This window comes from Bombina bombina, chromosome 2 (assembly GCF_027579735.1).
Source record: "Bombina bombina isolate aBomBom1 chromosome 2, aBomBom1.pri, whole genome shotgun sequence".
In the NCBI taxonomy this organism is placed as follows: domain Eukaryota; kingdom Metazoa; phylum Chordata; class Amphibia; order Anura; family Bombinatoridae; genus Bombina; species Bombina bombina.
The window spans coordinates 1,214,585,832-1,214,609,865 of record NC_069500.1 but is presented as its reverse complement, the minus strand read 5'-3'; the positions used below and the strand labels follow the sequence as shown (position 1 = coordinate 1,214,609,865).

Below are 24,034 nucleotides of genomic sequence, written 5' to 3'. Positions count from 1 at the left end.
TGCAACTTCCTGTTGGGAAGGAGAATATATCCCATAAGTAATGGATGACCCGTGGACTGAACACACTACAAGAGAAATAAATTGATCAGGTAAGAATAAATTATGTTTTCGCTGAACTTTTAGTGCGATATTACCCGAATTCTTTTCTGCATTGTCGTTTTACCCCATTCCAGGAATGAATATTCATATCCTTTAGTGAAGCAAAGAATTTGTGATGCTTACTGTCAAATACCCAAGGCAGAAATTCAATTTTCAATTTCTCACTTGTAACATTCATTATAGCTAACGCATTTTCAAAAGCCTGTAAATGATCAATTACAGATGTTGTTCCCTTATTGGAGAATATAGGTACTGTGCGTTGTACGAAGGTGATTATTTTATGGGAATCATAGACTTTATCAGACTTATTTTGGGCTTCTCTGTTAGAGTTTCCCTCCCCCGCACCAGCTGCGCTACAGCAGTCCTCTGGATTTACATCCTGAGGTGACTGCCTATTTGGGATGTCTATTTCTGACCCGTTAGGGGTCATTTGTCTATACTGTTCTATATATTTTTGTACCTCGTCCCTGACGCGTTCGCTAAAGGAGTTAGCATTATCTGCATTATTCTCACTGTTAATATAAGGGTTTTCATTATGGCGATATGACCTTTTTAAATCTCTTAATTCTCTCTGGCTTTGCGCAAGCTGTTTATTTAAATCTTGTATCTGTGCGAGTAAGTCGATGTTATGTTTATCTAAGGTGGCTAGGTTTTGGGCAAATTCATCCATTTTATTTTTGGCTATTTTTAAATCCTCTTCGCGTCTGCGTGAGGAACGAATACTATTTTCTAGCTCCTGTATTTGCAATCGTTTGTCTGTGACACAAAACGACATTTCGTCAATCATGCATATTAAGAGGGGCCAAGATTTTAGTATTAGTTCCTCTCAATTTTTGGAAGTTTTGCATTGATTAATCATTAATAATTCCTGGAAGAATTCATTCTCTTCATTCCACATATTATTATTAACGGTAATATTTTTAGCTCTAGTTTCAAGCATATCCACAAAATCATTTAATTTACCAGCAATATTTAACTTCCCTTTAATGTATCTTAAGATATCTTTCTTAAGGACCTGACCTTTAGTAATAGGTATGGTAATGGGACCAATTTCATCGCTATGACATTATTGTATTGGTTTAGTATTTAGTTAAACTAAAACGCTAATACAATTTTTGCCAATAAAAAGAGAGAAAAATTTTATATTTAAAAAAAAATAATTTTTTTTTATTAATTTTGAAATATGAAAAATTAATATTTCGAAATATGAAAAATTAATAATTTTGATTAATTTTGAAAATATGAAAAATTTATATTTTTGATTAATTTTGAAATATGAAAAATTAATATTTTTATTAATTTTTCAAAATGAATCTTTAATAATATTTCAAGATATTAATATCAATCTCGAAATATGAAAATTAATATTTCAACTTTTCAAAAATTATATCTTCAAAATATTAATATCGAAATATGAAAAAAAAAAAAATCTCTCTTTTATAATAATTTCTATTTACTACAAATATATTATATCAAATATGATGAATATTATTAAATCTCAGAACAGTGCCTCCAATTATTATGTCGGTATATTTATTAAAATCTTAGTAGTGCTATCCAAATAATATATCGGCTTATGGCAAGGTTATAATGTAATACAAATAATAATTTTCCTTAAAAATAGAAATCCTTAATCAACATGCACTTACTAGACCATACAATTAATATAAATATCTGAATTCTTTTATTTAGTTAATATCCATGAACATATTTAAATATATTTGCAATAAAAGGAAATGAAATAATATTATATGCGTTTGAAAACTATTTAAATATGCTATGCAAAATTCATACACGCTTATATTAAAAACCAGCCTTATTTATAAATAACCTTTAACATCCAAGCAATACAATTCTAAACTGTGCTCTTAAACAATAGGATATATATATATATTCTGCTATTTAACTGCAATTTATCCTAATACAATAATTAACTTACAATATCAGAACTTGCACAGATGAGTTACTTAACAAATCAGATACAGATTTAAACAATATGTAGGCTGTGACTACCAATTTAAAATACAATATACTTCACCAATTTTGAACCAATTCGTAGCGGTCTTTAGGTCATCTCATTCGAGGGGAGGTTTTTGCATAAATCAAGGTTAAGTTTTGAGCTCCTTGCTTAGTGAAATTTTCCCAGGTATATCGCAGCAAAAATCAGATCACTAGTTTCAGCAAGTTGCAGACAACTGTCCCTTGTGCATTCACTACTCCCATTATATTTAATCATTGATGACCTGTTTAGTTCACGCCCTTTTTGCTTGTCCCTTGTCATTGGATAATTGGTTTAGTATACATTGTTATGGAAACGCCCACGGAGCCTTGTCCCTTGTCATTTGATAATTGGAATATCTTATTTTTAACAGCCAAAAGGCTTTCTGGCTGTAGTTCTCTCATGGCAACACCGGGTGGCAGCATTACAAACAGACATAGCAATACATGTAGCAATACCATTTCTGAACATTTTTAAACAACTTAATTATTTTTATAAAATGATTATTTAATCAGACCATAACTTTCTATAGCAATTATTCATAATATTTGTTTTAGATAGGGTAGGGTTTTATGAATTTTCTGATCATTTCTAGATCAAACTCCATTATATTATCAATTTATAATGCTAACAGTTACAGATTAGTATGATTTATACATCTAATATGGTATTCATGCATATACAGCATGTTTCATATTTCTGTTCATTTCTTCCTGGATATCTGAATCTTGTCTGAATAGATCTGAAATAAAAATAAGTGTCATTAATTATTTCTTTCCAGGTCCACAAATATTTATATTCTTAAAAACACAGAGGTTAAGATATTCATGCTTTCAAAATATACATATATATATATATATATATATATATATATATATACATATACATACATACATACATACATACATACATACATACATACATACATACATACATACATGTGTGTGTGTGTATATGTGTATATATATATATATATATATATGTATGTATATGTATATATGTATATTTTGAAAGCATGAATATCTTAACCTCTGTGTTTTTAAGAATATAAATATTTGTAGACCTGGAAAGAAATAATTAATGACACTTATTTTTATTTCAGATCTATTCAGGCAATCGTTCTTAAAAACACAAAGGTTAAGATATTCATGCTTTCAAAATATACATATATATATATGTATTTTGAAAGCATGAATATCTTAACCTCTGTGTTTTTAAGAATATAAATATTTGTGGGCCTGGAAAGAAATAATTAATGACACTTATTTTTATTTCATATCTATTCAGACAAGATTCAGATATCCAGGAAGAAATGCACAGAAATATGAAACATGCTGTATATGCATGAATACCATATTAGATGTATAAATCATACTAATCTGTAACTGTTAGCATTATAAATTGATAATATAATATAATGGAGTTTGATCTAGAAATGATCAGAAAATTCATAAAACCCTACACTATCTAAAACACATATTATGAATAATTGCTATAGAAAGTTATGGTCTGATTAAATAATCATTTTATAAAAATAATTAAGTTGTTTAAAAATGTTCAGAAATGGTATTGCTACATGTATTGCTATGTCTGTTTGTAATGCTGCCACCCGGTGGCAAAAAGGGCGTGAACGAAACAGGTCATCAATGATTAAATATAATGGGAGTAGTGAATGCACAAGGGACAGTTGTCTGCAACTTGCTGAAACTAGTGATCTGATTTTTGCTGCGATATACCTGGGAAAATTTCACTAAGCAAGGAGCTCAAAACTTAACCTTGATTTATGCAAAAACCTCCCCTCGAATGAGATGACCTAAAGACCGCTACGAATTGGTTCAAAATTGGTGAAGTATATTGTATTTTAAATTGGTAGTCACAGCCTACATATTGTTTAAATCTGTATCTGATTTGTTAAGTAACTCATCTGTGCAAGTTCTGATATTGTAAGTTAATTATTGTATTAGGATAAATTGCAGTTAAATAGCAGAATATATATATATATCCTATTGTTTAAGAGCACAGTTTAGAATTGTATTGCTTGGATGTTAAAGGTTATTTATAAATAAGGCTGGTTTTTAATATAAGCGTGTATGAATTTTGCATAGCATATTTAAATAGTTTTCAAACGCATATAATATTATTTCATTTCCTTTTATTGCAAATATATTTCAATATGTTCATGGATATTAACTAAATAAAAGAATTCAGATATTTATATTAATTGTATGGTCTAGTAAGTGCATGTTGATTAAGGATTTCTATTTTTAAGGAAAATTATTATTTGTATTACATTATAACCTTGCCATAAGCTGATATATTATTTGGATAGCACTACTAAGATTTTCATAAATATACTGACATTGTGTACAGCACTGTATATAAGTTTGTACTTTATTGCATGTGGGCTATTTTTGTTTAAATGCATGTTTTATTATTGCCACTTTAAGAACAGAGTTATCATTGCTGGTTGAAATCGCTGTCGTAAAGGGACAGTCTAGTCAAAATTAAACTTTCATGATTCAGATAGGGTATGTAATTTTAAATGACTTTTTCTAATTTACTTTTATCATCAAATTTGCTTTGTTCTCTTAGTATTCTAGCTGAAAGCTAAACCTAGGTAGGCTCATATGCTAATTTCTAAGATGGCCTTGATGGCCGCCTCTTATATGAATGCATTTGACAGTTTTTCACAGTTAGGGGACGTAAGTTCATGTGTGCCATCCAGATAACATTGTGCTGAAGCCGTGGAGTTATTTATGAGAGGGCACTGATTGGTAAGAATGCAAGTCTATCAAAAGAACTAAAATAAGAGGGCAGTCGGCAGAGGCCTAGATACAGGTAATCACTGAGGTAAAAAGTATATTAATATAACTTTGTTATTTATGCAAAACTGGGAAATGGGTAAAAAAGGGTTTGTGTTTTTTTAAACAATAAAAATTCTGGAGTAGACTGTCCCTTTTAAGCCACATTTACATTGCGGCTAATGCTCATCAGCGCTACTAGATTAAGAGGGGCTGGTTGGTGCTGGCTCGTGAAGTGTGCGCAAACAGCGCTGGGGCTATAAAGCTAGGAGTTAGGGGTTTTCCCGCCGCAACTCCAGTTAGCGCACCCTTTTCCCACTGCTTTTCCTCTCTGTCTGCATACTTAATCAGCAGCTTGTAAGAAGATTGCAGCAGCACGATTCCTCTGGAGGGGTAAGGTTCACTCTACCCTAGTAGCTATTGTGGTGGGAGTATAATGTTATTAAGAATGCCACTGTAGTTTTTGGAGTAATTTGAGTGGTTTACTGCTACCATACAGTGCTGGCACTGTTTTCACTTCAGGAGATAGTCTTCCAAAGTCTTAAAGGTGGTTAATGCCTTTATATCAATTTGAACAGTTTTTGGGGACATGTAACGTTTAGTACAATATGTGAGGCCCTGTAAATGCATCTTTGGGTGTCTGGAGGGTCTAGTTTATTCTATCCCTCTGTTATAATTTCAGTGGGGGGGGGGTGGATTTTACAGTTAGGGATCTGTTTTGTCCTTATGTAGCACACTCTACAGCTACTATTGGTCTAGCTAGGTATATTGTGGTAATGTACCTGTTCTACCGCTTAAGGCTAATGTTTTTCCTAATTATTTTATGGTAATCATTGTGATTTACAGACGCCTTATATGCTTACAATTTGGTTACTGTCTGAATACAGTCCTAGAGTATACTGCAGTATTTACTTAAATATGTATTGCAGATCTAGGGTAAACAGCTGTATCTGCTTATGACCTGTATTGCACTAGGAGTATATACAACCGTATTTGCTAAAAATTTATATTTTAGCTTTAGTGTACTTCACAGTATCTGCTTAAATTTTTTGTTGCAGTTCTAGTGTATACCACAGTATCTACTTAAATATTACATTGGAGGTCTAGTGTATACCGCAATATATGTTCAAATTCTGTATTGTAGTGTATACCGCAGTAGCTGGGTAAATAAGGTTTTGCAGGTCTGCCGCCGTATCTGCTTATATATTCCATTGCAGGTCTAGTGTATTACACAATATCTGCTGAAATTTTGTATTGCAGTTCTAGTATATACCGCAATATTTACTTAAAGGGACAGTCAACACCAAAATTATTGTTGTTTAAAGAGATAGATAACGCCTTTACTGGCCATTCCCCCAGCTTTGCACAAACAACATTATTATATTAAAGGGCCAGTCAACCCAAAAAATGTTCAAACTTATTTAGATATTGTTTGCAACGATTAGTACTGCAAACAGTATCCCAATGTTGATAGAATTATGTTGTGAAAGTTAAATTACTTAAAAGTTCACCTTCAGACGTTTTAAGGTGGCCGTCTGAGCCCTCCCCCCCTGACGTCATCCTGAGCTTGTATACATTGTCCACTAAATGAAACAAATCAATCCTGAGCGTCCCTGCGATTTGCGCATGCGCAATGTGCTGTTTATGCTGAAGGGGGCTTTTTCAGTAAGGAACTAAAAACAACTGCTAAGTACCATAGCGGTTCTTGAATGTGGCGGACCAGTGTGTGCATTGCATTACATTGAATGCACACACTGGTCGCCACAGTTGTTTGCCGGTTCCGTCAACTCGCTACAGTACCTATCTGTTGCACTCTCGCCGGGTCGTTACTTGGATCCATACAGCTGAACCCTATTGTCTGAGGTGTGAGAATGTGCAGTACAGTGTTGAAGGTTTTTCTTTTACCTAACCGCAAGTATTTGACTTCATACTTATAATATACATGGTTAGGATCACCTGTTACACTGGGCTAAGACGCTGATGAGAGGCTTTTGCATTCAGCATAGAGTGAACAGAGTGATATCTCATACTATGGGATTAACACATGAATGCTAACAACTAAGGGTTCAGGAGGAGAGGAACTTTGCTCAGTGTTATATCGTACTGACAAGCTAACACTAGAAATAACAGATGGTACTTGTAGATACTAACTTTGCTTGCTGACTCTTCCTAAGACGGTCATTCTAACATACTGCCTTTATCTTTGGGATTATAATTAAACTGGATTTTGGAATACTCATGTTTTTTGAGACTTTTACATCTGAGATGACAGCCTGAGTCTGTTTTCCCTAGGTACGCCTGGGGTGAAATTTGTTTTGGGTGTATGCATGATTGATGTATGTTGTGAATAAGAGGAGTTTAGGTGGTTATTAGATTTCTATTAATGTTGTATATATATAGTGAATAAAGTACATTTAAATATCACTTTAGTGTGCTGAGTTCTACTGTTTATATTTATTGGAATATTGTGGCGATACTATACTTGTGCACCGTCTTAGAAATAAGAAAAGGTATTACTTATTAGTACAATTGTTTTCAAATTACATTACATTTCAAAGTGATGTTGTTACATTTTTGGTTATATTATTGTTAGGTGTCCCCCCAGGGGGGTAAGTGTCAGGTCAGGCCGAAGCCACGGGGCCAGTGTACCACCTGAGGCATATGTAGATTACCTGATAAGGGCCCCTTAGAATGACTCAGACCATGCAGCATTATGATCGAAAGCCAATTCTGTTTATTGCACAGTGCAAGCCTTTCTTATAGTGACATACAGGGTTAAGGGGATGACACGTTAGGACCGCGTCATTTTACTCAGTTATACAGAGCAAAATACAAGGAAAAGCTGGAATATGAGTTTCTCATAACAATACTTACAGAGTCATAACAAACTACCATCTGCGGAGACAACAAGGTTTCTGAACCATCTTGTTTACATTATCTTATGCTATCTTATTTCTGGGCGTAGGGCCAGGGTACATTGGCAAGGCCGAACAGCTAAGGAAACTATCATAACATGCATATAGTTCTCACTACATAATAACCCAGTATAATAAAGTTTACTCATTACAAAATGGCTACTGCGAGGAACAAGATGGCTGCCATCAGGTTCATATTACCCCTAACATACCATCCTTTTATTCTAACAGAATAACATAAAAATAGACTGGCATAGAAAGTTAGTAAAGCCTTATATTATGGTAACAGAAATCTGTGAGAATACTAAAGAGAAAAATATTCCTATGTCGTGATATACTCTTATAGGCTAATTGTCACTGCATATAGGTACAGTCCCTCCAATACCTTCCATCTATCTTCCAGCCTTCCCAAAACTACCGGTCTACCGGCACAGAGACCCAACCAGCCCCCCATCTACCCCCAAACAACGCTGCATCTTCTATCTCTCCACCTGCATTGCTAGCACCCCCCAATATGTCCAACAGTTCCTTTTCCACAGTAAAGCATGACATAGCAACAGCACAACTGTCTCTAGGTGGCCTCTGAATACTATAAGAACAGTCTTTGTCCATTTGAGAGCGCTGCACCTTGACACCTTGACATGCTATAATACAGTTCTCCAACAGTTCATTTGCAGTAGGGGTGCTTATCCACGGTTCTTCCGCAGGGAGATACTGGAAATCTGATGGTTTGTTCATGGGGTAGACAAGGCAACCAGTGGATACCCATGGCAAGCAAACACTCGAGTCACAGGGAGTCTAGGAAGCAAACAGAAACAGTACAGGATGAGTACACACCGCAATACAATCACAATTATGTCCAAATAAAACGTCACTTTCATCCTATGTCATTTAAAATCAAACAAAACATTGTTGATATATAATACAAACTAAATACAGGTAGCCCTCAGTTTACGCCGGGGTTAGGTTCCAGAAGGAATGGTTGTAAATCGAAACCTTTGTAAATTGAAACCCAGTTTATAATGTTAGTCAATGGGAAGTGAGGGAGTTAGGTTCCAGGCCCCTCTCAAAATTGTTATAAGTAACACCCAATACATTATTTTTAAAGCTTTGAAATGAAGACTTTAAATGCTAAACAGCATTATAAACCTAATACAATAATCACACAACACAGAATATATAATTAAACTAAGTTAAATAAACAAAAACATTTGCTTAACAGCATTATAAACCTAATAAAATAATCACACAACACAGACTTCACTTGCATTTTTCTGCAAACAGTTCTTTCTATGCATTCCAATCTGGATTGATTTATAGACAGGAAGATCTTGTTCCTTTGAAATCTGCTCGATAGCTCAGATCTGGTTAAACTGATTAATTTCAGCTTGCTTGGCTTTGCTGCAACACAAGCGGACAGCTCCACCTACTGGCTATTTTAATAAATGCACTGCTTCTCAGTGCTTTTCAATAGCAGTCACATGACTGGAAAAAAAAGGTTGTTATTCTGAAACGGTGTAAATTGAACCGTTGTAAAACGAAGGCCACCTGTACATTGATATTTCTCAGAGAATAATTTACAACTTCCCTATACACTTTTAAATGATACTTCATGAATACTACGCAAGTGAAAACCTGTCAGACTTCATCAAGGGCCTGAATGGTTATGCTAAAACTTATGCTAAGGCCTGCCCTGTAGTAAGAATGGAAAAAAAGAAAACGGTCAATGAAAATAAATTAATTTCTTTACAATATCACTTTGAACTTCTAAAAAATAAAAGAACCTCGTGTTGCTTTATTCTGCATGGCTGCTATCTATAATGTTTATAATTCTCCAACCATGATCTTAATATTCAACAATCTCATCTGATATAAACACTACTAGTTTACTAATTATTTTATGCAACCTAAATTCTCTCACACTCCTGTATGAGGAAAGCATACAAACAGAACATCATTTAAAACTACAAGTTCTTTTAAAGGTAAACACAACTTTACGGTAAGAATTACTGTTTGACAAACATCAGGAATGACCAAATTCACTTTGCAGATACCATACTAATTAATAAAAGGGAAAAATACATTTGCTTTCATAAACTATAATTATGCTATTCCCTGAACAAACATTTCTCTGTATATTTACTATAAACTTCTAGCTTAGACGTGTCCTCCTTATGTTCTAGAGGGTGAAGGGTCTAAAATATTATGCTATGGTGCAGCATTTTCCTTAAACCTATTTTCTATACTCAGTAGGCCATTCAATAGAGTACAATACTGCGAAGTTCACAGTTACCTTTATCTAAAGGGCTACTTTGTTAAGCACATAAACTACAATGTGCACTAATACCAATGAAGCATATGATGTCTTATACCCAATATGATCAATAAAAATAATACAAATACAAGAGAATACAAAACAAGCAATATAAGGAATTGAGTTAAAACAATACTCCCCTAATTTAATTGGTTGACCCTGTAACAGCATAACAGGACCTCCATATCGAGCGGTAAGGCACAGTCCAGAGAAGGATAGTCTTTATGTCCAGAAGACACACATCAGAGGAAACAGTCATGGATTACCCAGAGTCCAGTTCTGGGGCTGGTACCAGCATGCAAAGCAAAGAATGGATCCAAAGATAGTAAAGCAACTTTTTTTACTGCAGTATGGTGGTTAAAACAAGCTTGACAAAAGGTCTTTCATTTTCTTCTTTTCTTTCTTTAAAGGTTTACTTGCTTTCAATCTTTAATCTTTTGAAGAGTGCACTTATGGAATTTTGCCTGTACAGATTTTACCTAAATATGGAAACTCAAAAATAATTCAGTTAGTGTGTTTCAATCTCTGAAGACAGCATACTCTCATCCTGCAAATACAAATATGTTAAGAACCAACTAGAAAAATAAAACATTTTAGGCAACTGAAATATGAGAGCAAAATAAAACACAGAAAGACCATAAAAAGATCTAATCCACCAGGGAGGGAAAAAAAAGAGTGGGGTGTGGGTGTACAGGCTACGACCGGGGTGGCCAGCAAGGTAGATGCTTTTCCGTGGCCAGATTCCCAATGAAGGAAAGTTCTAGACAATCCTAGGGACGTAGTGCATCCTGCATAGGGGTAAGACAAGGAAATTTTAGGGCACAGCTGGTGGTTAGACAATAACATTGTACGAGGAGATTCAAAACGTTTTAGGTTCACCTCCTAAAAGCAATCACCCCCATTACATAAAGATATTCATCAATACTCATCAATACTTCCCCCATGTTTGCGTGAAACATCTCATGTGACACGCAAACACCAGATAACAAGAAACTAAACGGCCAATCATGCACTCCACTCATGCAGAGACAATTCTCAATAGCAAGCAAAAATGAAATACAGTTCACTATTCACTATGCTGTCCATACAGCACGCTTCCACACGTAGTCACAAAAGAGAAAAACATAACAAACAAACAGTGAAAACTAATCGTTCTTGTCTTTCACAAAACAAAACATTAGCTGCTGACACAAATTTCAAACAACCACAATTAACTTAGAATGCAACACATATTCTGACATTCACTGGAATGCAACACTCTCAGAACACTACAAACAATTAAAAACATCCACTATGTATAAAACTTTGATATCACACAAAGAAAACAATCACAGCAGATGCCCAAGAAACTTCAGTTGCAGATTATACAAATAAAATTGCGCTTATTTGGGAACGATCAGATAACCACGGTAGCCACTGTTAAAGGGACATTGTAGGATAAATGAAAATTTCATTATTCAGATAGGACTTTTAATTTTAACCAACCTTCCTAGATTAAACCAAACATAGGTAGGCTCATATGCTAATTTGTAAGCCTTTGAGGACTGCCTCTTATCACAGGCTGTATAAATCTCATTACAACACCAATAGACAAAATACACGTAAGCCATATAAATAAAACTAAAACTGTGATCAGATAAATTAGCAAGTTATATAAATGCAGTAGAATCAGATAAAATGTGCATCATTTGTTTTAGGGGTGTTTATTTGTAGACACCTTATAGACCACGGCTTAGCTGTTAAGCAGCAATCAAAGTCATTGCAATAATAGTGGTAGACTAGTTAATAACCAAATAATTAGATATATTTTAAAGTGTCACTGAAATCACTTCATTAAATAATATCTCATTTATTTATTGAACGCAGTGGGGGTTATTTTAAATAACAAAGAGTTATAACTGTGAGATACAGTTTGACAGCCACAGAAATAAAATTATCATTTTTAAGATATATTCTGTGACACAATATAACATAAATACTTGTTTCTTTGTAGTGAGCAATTTATAGTTATCATTTTTTATAACATAGAACACCAGTACTGCCGCTTTAAATGTAAAGTGCAAATTGTTCTCTCTGCAACAAAGCCAAACAGAGAAACGTTTTTTTAAAGAAAAGCAAAACATGCACAGTGTTATCATTCTTCTCAAGGATAGTGAGGCAAGCTCAAAGTTTCATTTTTACTTAACCCCTTAATGACCACAGCACTTTTCCATTTTCTGTCCGTTTGGGACCAAGGCTATTTTTACATTTTTGCGGTGTTTGTGTTTAGCTGTAATTTTCCTCTTACTCATTTACTGTACCCACACATATTATATACCGTTTTTCTCGCCATTAAATGGACTTTCAAAATATACCATTATTTTCATCATATCTTATAATTTACTATAAAAAATATTATAAAATATGAGGAAAAAATGGAAAAAAACACACTTTTTCTAACTTTGACCCCCAAAATCTGTTACACATCTACAACCACCAAAAAACACCCATGCTAAATAGTTTCTAAATTTTGTCCTGAGTTTAGAAATACCCAATGTTTACATGTTCTTTGCTTTTTTTGCAAGTTATAGGGCCATAAATACAAGTAGCACTTTGCCATTTCCAAACCACTTTTTTTCAAAATTAGCGCTAGTTACATTGGGACACTAATATCTTTCAGGAATCCCTGAATATCCATTGACATGTATATATTTTTTTTTAGAAGACATCCCAAAGTATTGATCTAGGCCCATTTTGGTATATTTCATGCCACCATTTCACCGCCGAATGCGATCAAATAAAAATATTTTTTTACTTTTTCACAAATTTTTTCACAAACTTTAGGTTTCTCACTGAAATTATTTACAAACAACTCATGAAATTATGGAATAAATGGTTGTAAATGCTTCTCTGGGATCCCCTTTGTTCATAAATAGCAGACATATATGGCTTTGGCTTTGCTTTTTGGTAATTAGAAGGCTGCTAAATGCCACTGCGCACCACACGTGTATTATGCCCAGCAGTGAATGGGTTAATTAGGGAGCATGTAGGGAGCTTCTAGGGTTAATTTTAGCTCTAGTGTAGTGTAGTAGACAACCCCAAGTATTGATCTAGGCCCATTTTGGTATATTTCATGCCACCATTTCACCGCCAAAAGCAATCAAATAAAAAAAAATTGTTCACTTTTTCAAACTTTAGGTTTCTCACTAAAATTATTTACAAACAGCTTGTGCAATTATGGCACAAATGGTTTTAAATGCTTCTCTGGGATCCCCTTTGTTCAGAAATAGCAGACATATGTGGCTTTGGCGTTGCTTTTTGGTAATTATAAGGCCGCTAAATGTTGCTGCGCATCACATGTGTATTATGGCCAGCAGTGAAGGGGTTAATTAGGTAGTTTGTAGGGAGCTTGCAGGGTTAATTTTAGCTTTAGTGTAGAGATCAGACTCCCACCTGACACATCCCACCCCCTGATCCCTCCCAAACAGCTCTCTTCCCTCCCCCACCCCACAATTGTCCCCGCCATCTTAAGTACTGGCAGAAAGTCTGCCAGTACTAAAATAAAAGGTATTAAAAAAAATATATATATATTTTTTTAGCATATTTACATATGCTGCTATGTAGGGTCCCCCCTTAGCCCCCAACCTCCCTGATCCCCCCAAAATAGCTCCCTAACCCCCCCCTCTGCCTTATTGGGGCCATCTTGGGTACTGGCAGCTGTCTGCCAGTACCCAGTTTGCAAATAAAAATGTTTTTTTTATTATTTTTTTTGATTTGTTTCTGTAGTGTAGCTTCCCCCCCACAGTCCAATATCCCCCCAGCCAAACCGATCAACAAATAAATACATAAACCCCTTTGATCCCCACTTATAAGAAAAAACTTTCTGTAGCGTAGTGGTTCCCACCCGCTCCCTCCCCGTGCACGCGCCCGCCCGGCCTCCCCGTGCACGTGCGCGCGTCCGTGCGCGCCCCCCGGTCGCCCCCGCCCCCGATCCCGCCCCCCTCCGCATCACAAAGGCCATCGATGGCCGCCACCCACCTCCCACACCGGCTCCCACCCACCAACGAACATAGCCGTTAATGTCCGGTGCAGAGAGGGCCACAAAGTGGCTCTCTCTGCACCGGATGGCTAAAAATGGTTATTGCAGGATGCCTCGATATCGAGGCATCACTGCAATAACCGGAAAGCAGCTGGAAGCGAGCAGGATCGCTTCCAGCTGCTTTCCACACCGAGGACGTGCAGGGTACGTCCTCAGGCGTTAACTGCCTTTTTTTTTCAGACGTACCCTGCACGTCCTCGGTCACTAAGGGGTTAAAGGAGAAACACTGTTTACTGCTTAAAAATATAAAATTCACACTAAAACTTGATAAATGCTAATTAGTTTAACCACAACAAAATTATTGGATTTAACGTTGTATATAATTTGATATTCACCATTCTGCAGTTGTCCAGCCAAATATAACAACCGCATATAACACAAAAAAATAAGCTTTCTGAAAAAGAATACTAATACAATTTCCCCTTTAAATTATTCCCAATGATCCTTATAATAAAAATGCATACTGACGTTCATTAAATAGCCTAAACAAGCATAAGCAGCATAAGAACGCACTCACAGTGGGATGTAGGCTAGTTAAAGGGACATTTCAACCAAACTAAAAATAATCTTAAATTGAAACTGCTAACACAGTGAAATATACTAGTGTTAGGCTTACAGTAAACCTCATCGTTTTTTATGTAAATATTCCCTTAAATTCTCAGATGTTATATCAGTTTTCCTGTATCCCTTTAAATATTTTCACTCCTCTGTTTTTTCTCGTTTTTTTTCTGTCCGCTAGTCTCACGGATCCCTACACTAAAATTGTAGACAACTTATCACTTCAGTTTGCATTACAGAGAGAATTAAGTTATGCTGCAAAAAGAAATATCTGCTATCTAAACGGCAGATTTAAAATAAATATATACAAAGAAAGGTCTCTTAAAATATATTTAGCAAACTACTAATACAGTGTTATTGCACTGGTTGTTTAAATAAGAAAATGACAATTTCTATTGCTCCGTCTACGCACTGAGCTCTGATTTTACAGACAAATATAAGATAATGAGATATTCTTATTATCTAAAATTCAACCCATTGCAATCAACTGTGTTTTGAAAGCATAAGACCAGCTACTTCATATATATACAAATAAACTTGCAAATGCAATCTCTCCTATATGTTATACTATGCAGCTTGTATCACAAGTCATGGACAATACATTAATAGCAACACCTTGTTACAGTGGACTGTCCCTTTAAGGACTAACCATTCATCACGTAAATTACATATGTATATCCCAACCATAATTTAGGCTGCTTGTATGATTTACCACACAAATTTCACCTCTGTACTGTAGCATGACCTGCAGATTAATTTACTTGCAACAAAAACGGACGCACTTTTAGATAAATTTTCAATTACAGCTTATAACTATATGTCATTGGGTGCACCAACTCTGTGCACAGACCTTACAAATACAACATACGTTAACCCATTAATCATACCAGAAACAGTTTCATATTTACCAGAGCGTGACAAAAAAATCACACACACCATCGCACTTTCAAAGCCACTTTCAAAGCCGTTACTTCACTTGCAAAAACAATATCATATCTTTACATGCCGAAAAACAATTATCACTTAAAACTAAAACTGCATATGAATACCACCTACTTAAAACATGCTGGTGACTTTAAAATACAGGTATATAAAATAACATTACCGAATATCTCCTTAAAACGTCTGATTTCCCAGCAGGGAAACAGAAAGAAACAGTTTCATTTGTACAGCGATACAGACAAGCTCATTTCATCTCGCATACCAGAGATTCACTCCCTTTTTTCCTTTCTCAGAAAAGCATCTATTTCATAGCGTACGACATACATATATATATATATATATATATATATATATATATATATATATATATATAAAAACACTAGATTAACCTGCCACCAAGTCCAAAATGTATTTTTTTCCGAAACCCCGCAAAATGGCCACTTTTGCACGGCTTGAGACAATCATTTTCAAATAATACATTCTGTTTTTGGTTTAAAGCAAATCTGTTACACGCATACCACAGTGAGAACCTACAGACCATCACACATTATGCATCTCAATATACAAATTTCCTTACTGCAAGCGAACAAGAAGTCTTACAAACGGAGCTGCTGTAACAGTTTCTTCTCTTTTTTTTTTTCTTTTTTTTTTTTCTTCTGATCTATGTGCGCGCTCAGTGGTGGCCCCCCTTCTTTGCCTGCTACATTCTTTCACACAGAGATTTCTCTATTTATCACACAGCAGTACTCACTGACAGTGTTTTAAAAATATTTCTGTCTTTTGCAGAAACTATTAACTCTTCTTTTCTTTTACCTTATACATGTAATTTTCTCTGTGCAATCTTATCTATGAGCAGTTCCCATTTCTCTACACAATAATAGCCACAATAATAACATGCATAGCCACTTAATATTTTCTACGCACAGCATCAAAAAACACAAACAAAACAAAGCAAAGCAAGCATCAGATATCAACATGAGCTTCAGGTGGGTAACAAAACTCTATTATAGGAATGAATATGGGAAACTTTAACATACATGAGACTCACTCACTGCCACCTTTGCCCAGAGGAGCTTATCTTAAAAGCTCTCCGTCAACTGGCATTCATATATTTCTTGCGCGCTTATCACAGACAGGACTCACAATACCTGTCGTATCCCAGCACAGGACTCTACACCTGTCTGGAGGGGTATCACAACTGCCGGCAGGACTATAACCTCCGCAAACCTGTGCTTCAATCACAGGAACCCCTTTAACCCTTTATCATATATTATCAACACCTATTACCAGACTAAATTTAGGTTCAAATTCACAGAAGGAAAGCATGGTAAAAGCACTCATACTTACTCACTGCGAATCCCACAAACTGACGCCAAAATTGTTAGGTGTCCCCCAGGGGGGTAAGTGTCAGGTCAGGCCGAAGCCACGGGGCCAGTGTACCACCTGAGGCATATGTAGATTACCTGATAAGGGCCCCTTAGAATGACTCAGACCACGCAGCATTATGATCGAAAGCCAATTCTGTTTATTGCACAGTGCAAGCCTTTCTTATAGTGACATACAGGGTTAAGTGGATGACACGTTAGGACCGCATCATCTTACACAGTTATACAGAGCAAAATACAAGGAAAAGCTGGAATATGAGTTTCTCATAACAATACTTACAGAGTCATAGCAAACTACCATCTGCGGAGACAACAAGGTTTCTGAACCATCTTGTTTACATTATCTTATTCTATCTTATTTCTGGGCGTAGGGCCAGGGTACATTGGCAAGGCCGAACAGCTAAGGAAACTATCATAACATGCATATAGTTCTCACTACATAATAACCCAGTATAATAAAGTTTACTCATTACAAAATGGCTACTAGGAACAAGATGGCTGCGAGGAACAAGATGGCTGCCATCAGGTTCATATTACCCCTAACAGTTATCATCTTAAACTGTTTTTTACAGTTCTTGTGTAGACCACAGTATCTGTCTTCTATATGGTATTGCAGGCCTAGTGTTTTCCACAGTACCTTCTTCAATCCTGTATTGCAGTTCTGGGTTTTACCGCAGTATCCGATTTAATTTTGCATTGCAGTTTCAGTTTATACCACTGTAACTGCTTTCCTCCTGTATTGCAGTTTGAGGTATACCGCATTAACTGCCTAAAGCCAGCATTACCGTTTTAAATGGACATTAAACACTAAATAAATTCTTGTTAAAATAATGTATTCAAAGAAAGGATTAGTCTCAGAATAACATGTAGATGTATTTTTTAAACTTTAATTGGCTGTTTAAATATTGACAAAATAAGTGCAAAGTTTTAGTGTCTATAAAACAATGGGAGCTGCCATGTTTTAAAGTTTATCATTTTATATTACCATCTGAAATTGTTTTATTTTAGCCTGTATTGGAGGTCAAGGTAGATAGCAGTATCTGATTCAATCCTGTATTGCAGTATTTAACATATTCCACAGTTTATTCTTATATACTGTATGGCAGTTCTAATGTATAACATGTCTAGTTAAAGGGACATGAGACCCACATTTTTTTCTTTCATGATTTAGAAAGAGAATGCAATTTTAAACATCTTTCTAATTTACTTCTATTATCTAATTTGTTTTATTATCTTGATATTCTTTGCTGAAAAGCATATCTGGATATGCTCAGTAGCTGCTGATTGGTTACTGCACATAGAAGCCTCGTGTGATTGTCTCACCATGTGCATTGCTTTTTCTTTAACTAAGGATATCTAAAAAATGAAGCAAAATAAATAATAGAAGTAAATTGTAATGTTGTTTAAATTTCTATTCTCTATCTGAATCATGAAAGAAAGCTTTTGGGTTTAGTGGCCCTTAAAATCCTCCACATTAACTGTTTCTAGCCTGTTTTGCAGTTATCAGGTATTCCTCTGTATCTAGTTATTCCTGTAGTGCAGGTCTAAGGTACACTGCAGGACCTGTTTAATTTTCGATATTGCTATTCTTTCCTACTCTGCAGTTACAGATTAGTAGGCAGTTCTGAGGTATCCGCAGTAATGGATATCTTGCTTCTGCTTGTTTAGCCTCCTTTAAATAGGGTTTTCTGATAAAGGGGTGTTGTTGTTTTCTTGCACTTTATGGATTATTTTATGATATGCCTTTTGAAGCTGAGGTTCAGTCTTCTTACTTCAGGGTATTCTAGGCTGTTACATGGTCACATTTCTCCAAACTCTGAGGTTTCTGCCTTAGGTTAAGAAGTTGGGATACCCTCAGTCGGTTTATCTTTTTCTCAAATCAGATCTGAGATGGTATCCTCTCTAACTTTATATCTACTTTTTCTATTTCCTCCAATTGTGCTGCTTCCCGAGAAATGGCTCGGATCAAGCAGGAGTATGTATCAGCAATTTTTTTAACTCCTGCATAGCCGAGGAGATCATGGTACACCGACCTTATGTTGATGTCTGGTGCTTCCACATGGCACCTACCACATGGACAGGTTCTATTATCTCAGGGTCCATCGATTCCAAAATCTGCCGTCTCTCAACTTGTCTGTTGGTGGTTGATCGGTTGGTTCTTTTTCAGAGGGGTTGTTATACAGGCTTGCGAGTCTGTGTCTGATAGCTTTTCCTTAATATAAGGAGTCCACGGCTTCATTCCTTACTGTTGGGAAATACTGAACCTGGCCACCAGGAGGAGGCAAAGACACTCCAGCCAAAGGCTTAAATACCTCTCCCACTTCCCCTATCCGCCAGTCATTCTTTGCCTTTCGTCAACCAAGCTACGTAGATATGGGTCGAGGTCCAGGGATCCTCAGGCGGAGCTAATAGATGCATTAGCGGTGCCTTGGAGGTTCAGTCTAATCTACCTTTTCCCACCATTACCACTCCTTCCTCGGGTAGTGGCCCGCATCAAGCAGGAGCAGGCGTCAGTAATACTGATTGCTATGTGCAGTATTTCCCAACAGTAAGGAATGAAGCCGTGGACTCTCCTTATACAGAAGGAAATTACATTTTCTGGTAAGCATAATTTGTTATTCATAAGGTGGGGAACGTTTATTTTTCTTGGTGTTTTGAGTTGGGTTATTCCTGGCATCGGTTAAGGTCACCTGTATTTTCAATTTCTTCAGAATGGCCTGGAAAAAGGATATCCTTGAGAGTGAGATATATGCACTTTCTGGATTGTTAACAGATTTGTGTTTTAGTTTGCCTGATATGCAGAGGTTGTTCAGGTGTTGTTGAGGATTAGGTCTGTTTTTTATGCTGTTTCTCCTCTTTGGAGATTGGAAATTGTTCTTATATCATCTGTGCGAAGACTGTTGCATAACTTAGAATTTCAGTTAGAAGTTCTTCAGTCCATTAGGGTTTTTCATTAGTCTTCCATTTTGTGTTTTTTTTTTGTAAACACAACGGTCTGACATCTACTTATCTTTTATTGGTGTATTGGCTGAGGAGTTTGTGTTCTTCATTGCTTATTTGAAGACGGATCATTAGTCTCCTCTAAGAATTATAATTATTTTTACTCGTTCTGTTTCCAATGCCTGGGCCTTCAGAAAGTTTTTTTTTTTTTTTTTTTTTTTTTTTTTTTTTAGAATGAGTTTGTAATGTTGTACTGTGTTTACTTGCATACTTCAAGATTTTATCACCTTGTGTGTTTTTGCCTCAGGTGAGGCAGTTTTTTTTTTTTTTTTTTTTTTTAGAAAAGTTTTTCAGTTGGTTGTTCCTGGCAAATAGGTGCCTTTACTTTTTTGTCTTTCCCTCCTTTTTGTGGACTCCACAGCTTAGGTATTGGTTCCAAAGAGTAAGTATTTTGTGCACTCTCACCACCATACAAAGAAAACATAATTTATTCTTAACTGATAAATTCATTTCTTTCTTGGTGGTGAGAGTCCACAAACCCGCCTATCTTTTTCTCTGTTGGTGCATTTCTAGCGTACACCTCTTTGGCCCATTATCTCTTTCATTTCTCTTTCTCTTTAATTTCCTCCTATCCTTGGCTATACGTCCTCCTGGGAAGGAAGGGGAAGTGGGAGGGATACACACAATACATATTATAGCTCATTCCAAATGGCATTATGTTAAATTGGTTAAGTATTTGATGATGAATTAAAGTGAATGTCAATTTTGATGCTAAAGTGCCCGGCATCTGTCTTGTCATTAAACAAATTAAAGACATATTACATTGATACACACATTAGAATTGCATTGCAAACTATCTGCACAATTAAAATGTCTCTTAGCATTAAAAACATTCCTTTTGTGAATATAATTTGCAAAGTTCTGCTCAGAGGGACAAATCTATTTAAATTTGGTGTCCTCTGCTGTAACCAATTAGGATCAGATGTATAACCATCCCTGCACTCATCTAAGCAGTCACTATACAGAATGAGCAGGGTGAGAAAACTATAGAAACCTATAGGACATAATGCTGTCCATCCCAAATGTATATGGACTATTAAATAACTAGTTACATACACACAATGCGTTATTGCTTGCATAGAACTGTGTTTAACCCCTGCATACTCCAGAACAGCATTGCACTTTTGGATCCTAGCTTTAACCTCTGGTTAGACAATGACAAGAAGCAAGTGTGATAACAAAAGAAGTAAACAAAAAAAATCTCTTAAAATTGCAAGATCTATCAGAACCATGAAAGTTTAAAGTGAATGTCAATTTTGATGCTAAAGTGCCAGGTTTTTAAACATTTGATTAAAATCAGGGGCTCTTTAATTCATCAACATTTATATTTTCTTTTTTATATTTAATTATATTCACAAAAGGAATGTTTTTAATGCTAAGAGACATTTTAATTGTGCAGATAATTTGCAATGCAATTCTAATGTGTGTATCAATGTAATATGTCTTTAATTTGTTTAATGACAAGACAGATGCCATCTCATATAGATGTCATAATTTTACATAGCTTTTATTCTTTTCATGTATATAAAATACAGTTCTAGAAAACATAATAAAAAATATCATTCTGTTTAACAGCCAGTTAAAAGATTCACTCAATAATAAAGATCGCGAGATATCAAGTCTTCGCCGTCAACTTGATTCTACCCTTTCTGAGCTTGCAGAAAATGCAAGAGTAAGGGAAGTTACTCTCAAAGAAAATAGAAGATTGCAAGATGACCTGGCAACAATGACCAGGGAGAACCAGGTAGGATATGTTGTATAATTATTTGATACCAAAATCTAATGCCACAATCATTTTATAGCCCTGGTAAGTTTTCTAGTAAACGGTGTCTTCTTGTAACGGTGGCTGTAAGGAAAAAATGAGAAATGACCACAAGGTCCAGTGGAATTGTGTTTTTGATAAAATATAAATAAGATTAGTCTTTATTTGCTTTATTCTGCATGATTTGTTCATGTCTCTATAAAATCCTTTTGTTTTACTACTGCATGCCTCCTAAGTTACCATAAGATTGAATTGTATGTGTAGATCAGCCATATACTGACCTAAAATATAGTACTGAGCAATACAATTTATTGTGATGACATTTTGGTGAGTACATGTCTCCAACATTGGTGTGTCCGGTCCACGGCGTCATCCATTACTTGTGGGAATATTCTCTTCCCCAACAGGAAATGGCAAAGAGCACAGCAAAAGCTGCCCATATAGCCCCTCCTCAGGCTCCGCCCCCCAGTCATTCTCTTTTCCGCTCTGAACAAGTAGCATCTCCACGGAGATGGGGAAGAGTATGTGGTGTTTAGTTGTAGTTTTTTATTCTTCTATAAAGAGTTTGTTATTTTAAAATAGTGCCGGTTTGTACTATTTACTCTAAAACAGAAAGAGATGAAGAGTTCTGTTTAAAAGAGGAGTATGATTTTAGCAGCAGTAACTAAAATCAATTGCTGTTCCCACGCAGGACTGTTGAGCCCAGAGAACTTCAGTTGGGGGGAACAGTTTGCAGACTTTTCTGCTCAAGGTATGACTAGCCCATTTTCTAACAAGACTGTGTAATGCTAGAAGACTGTCATTTTCCCTCTTGGGGATCGGTAAGCCATTTTCTTAGACTCTTAACAGAATGAAGGCTTATTATGGGCTATACACTGGTTGACACTCTTGTGGGCTAAATCGATTGCTTTATTTAAGATTTTTATGAAGTTTGAAGTGATTTCTAAACTTTTAGTGTTGGGGAACGTTTTTAGGCGCCAGGCAGTCGTTTAGACACCTTCCCAGTCAGGAAGGGCCTTTCACTATAGTAGACAGAGCCTCATTTTCGCGCCATAATTTCGCAGTTTCTTTTGGATGCAGTGCATGCAGCTGCATGTGAGAGGGTCTGGTGATCATTGAAAACGTTCCTGAAAGGCTTAATTTGGTATCGTATAACACCCAAGGACAGGTGAAGTCGCAGCAAACGCTGTGGCTGGGACTGTAGTGGGGTTAAAATTGCTAATTGATTAAACGGCTCCGGTTTCCTCATTTAAGGGGTTAAAAATTGGGGTGCAATACTTCTAAAGCATTAAGACACTGTGGTGAAAATTTGGTAAAGATTGGATATTTCCTTCATAGTTTTTCACACATTCAGAAATAAAGTGTGCTCTGTTTAACATTTAAAGAGACAGTAACGGTTTTGTTTAAAAACTTTTTTTTTGCATTATTAGCCTGTTTAAGCCTGTCTAACATGTTTGTACCTTCAGATAGAACATGTTCTGTATGTATGGAGGCCAAGGTGGTCCCCCCTTCAAATGTATGTGATAATTGTGCCATGGTGTCCAGACAAAGTAAGGACAGTACTGTCACATTTAATAAGGTTGCCCAAGATGATTCCTCAAATGAAGGTAGTGGGGATAGTTCTTCATCCCCTCCTTCTGTGTCAATACCAGTTATGCCCGCGCAGGCGACCCCTAGTACATCTAGCGCGCCAATGCTTGTTACTATGCAACAATTAACGGCAGTAATGGATAATTCCATAGCTAATATTTTATCCAAAATGCCAGCATTTCAAAGAAAGCGTGATTGCTCAGTTTTAAATACAGTGGAGCAAGAAGGCGCTGACGATAATTTATCTGTCATACCCTCACACCAATCAGAAGTGGCAGTGAGGGAGGGTTTGTCGGAGGGAGAACTTTCTGATTCAGGAAGAATTTCTCAACAGGCAGAACCTGATGTTGTGACGTTTAAATTTAAGTTAGAGCATCTCCGTGCATTACTTAAGGAGGTGCTAACTACACTGGATGATTGTGACTCTTTGGTCATTCCAGAAAAATTGTGCAAGATGGACAAATTCCTAGTGGTCCCGGTGCACCCTGATGCCTTTCCGATACCTAAAAGGGTGGCGGACATAGTGAATAAGGAGTGGGAGAAACCAGGCATACCTTTTGTCCCACCTCCTATATTTAAGAAATTGTTCCC

The 24,034-nt window shown here is 36.0% G+C and overlaps 1 protein-coding gene across 1 annotated transcript in view; it reads left to right on the top strand.

The window, feature by feature from the left end:
- CEP135 (centrosomal protein 135) overlaps nucleotides 1–24,034 on the top strand; it is a 213,046-nt gene that overhangs the window by 105,678 nt on the left and 83,334 nt on the right. The window contains exon 18 of the mRNA XM_053703945.1: nucleotides 21,667–21,835. Within this exon, the coding sequence (XP_053559920.1) occupies nucleotides 21,667–21,835 (169 nt within the window). The remainder of the gene's footprint in view (nucleotides 1–21,666; nucleotides 21,836–24,034) is intronic.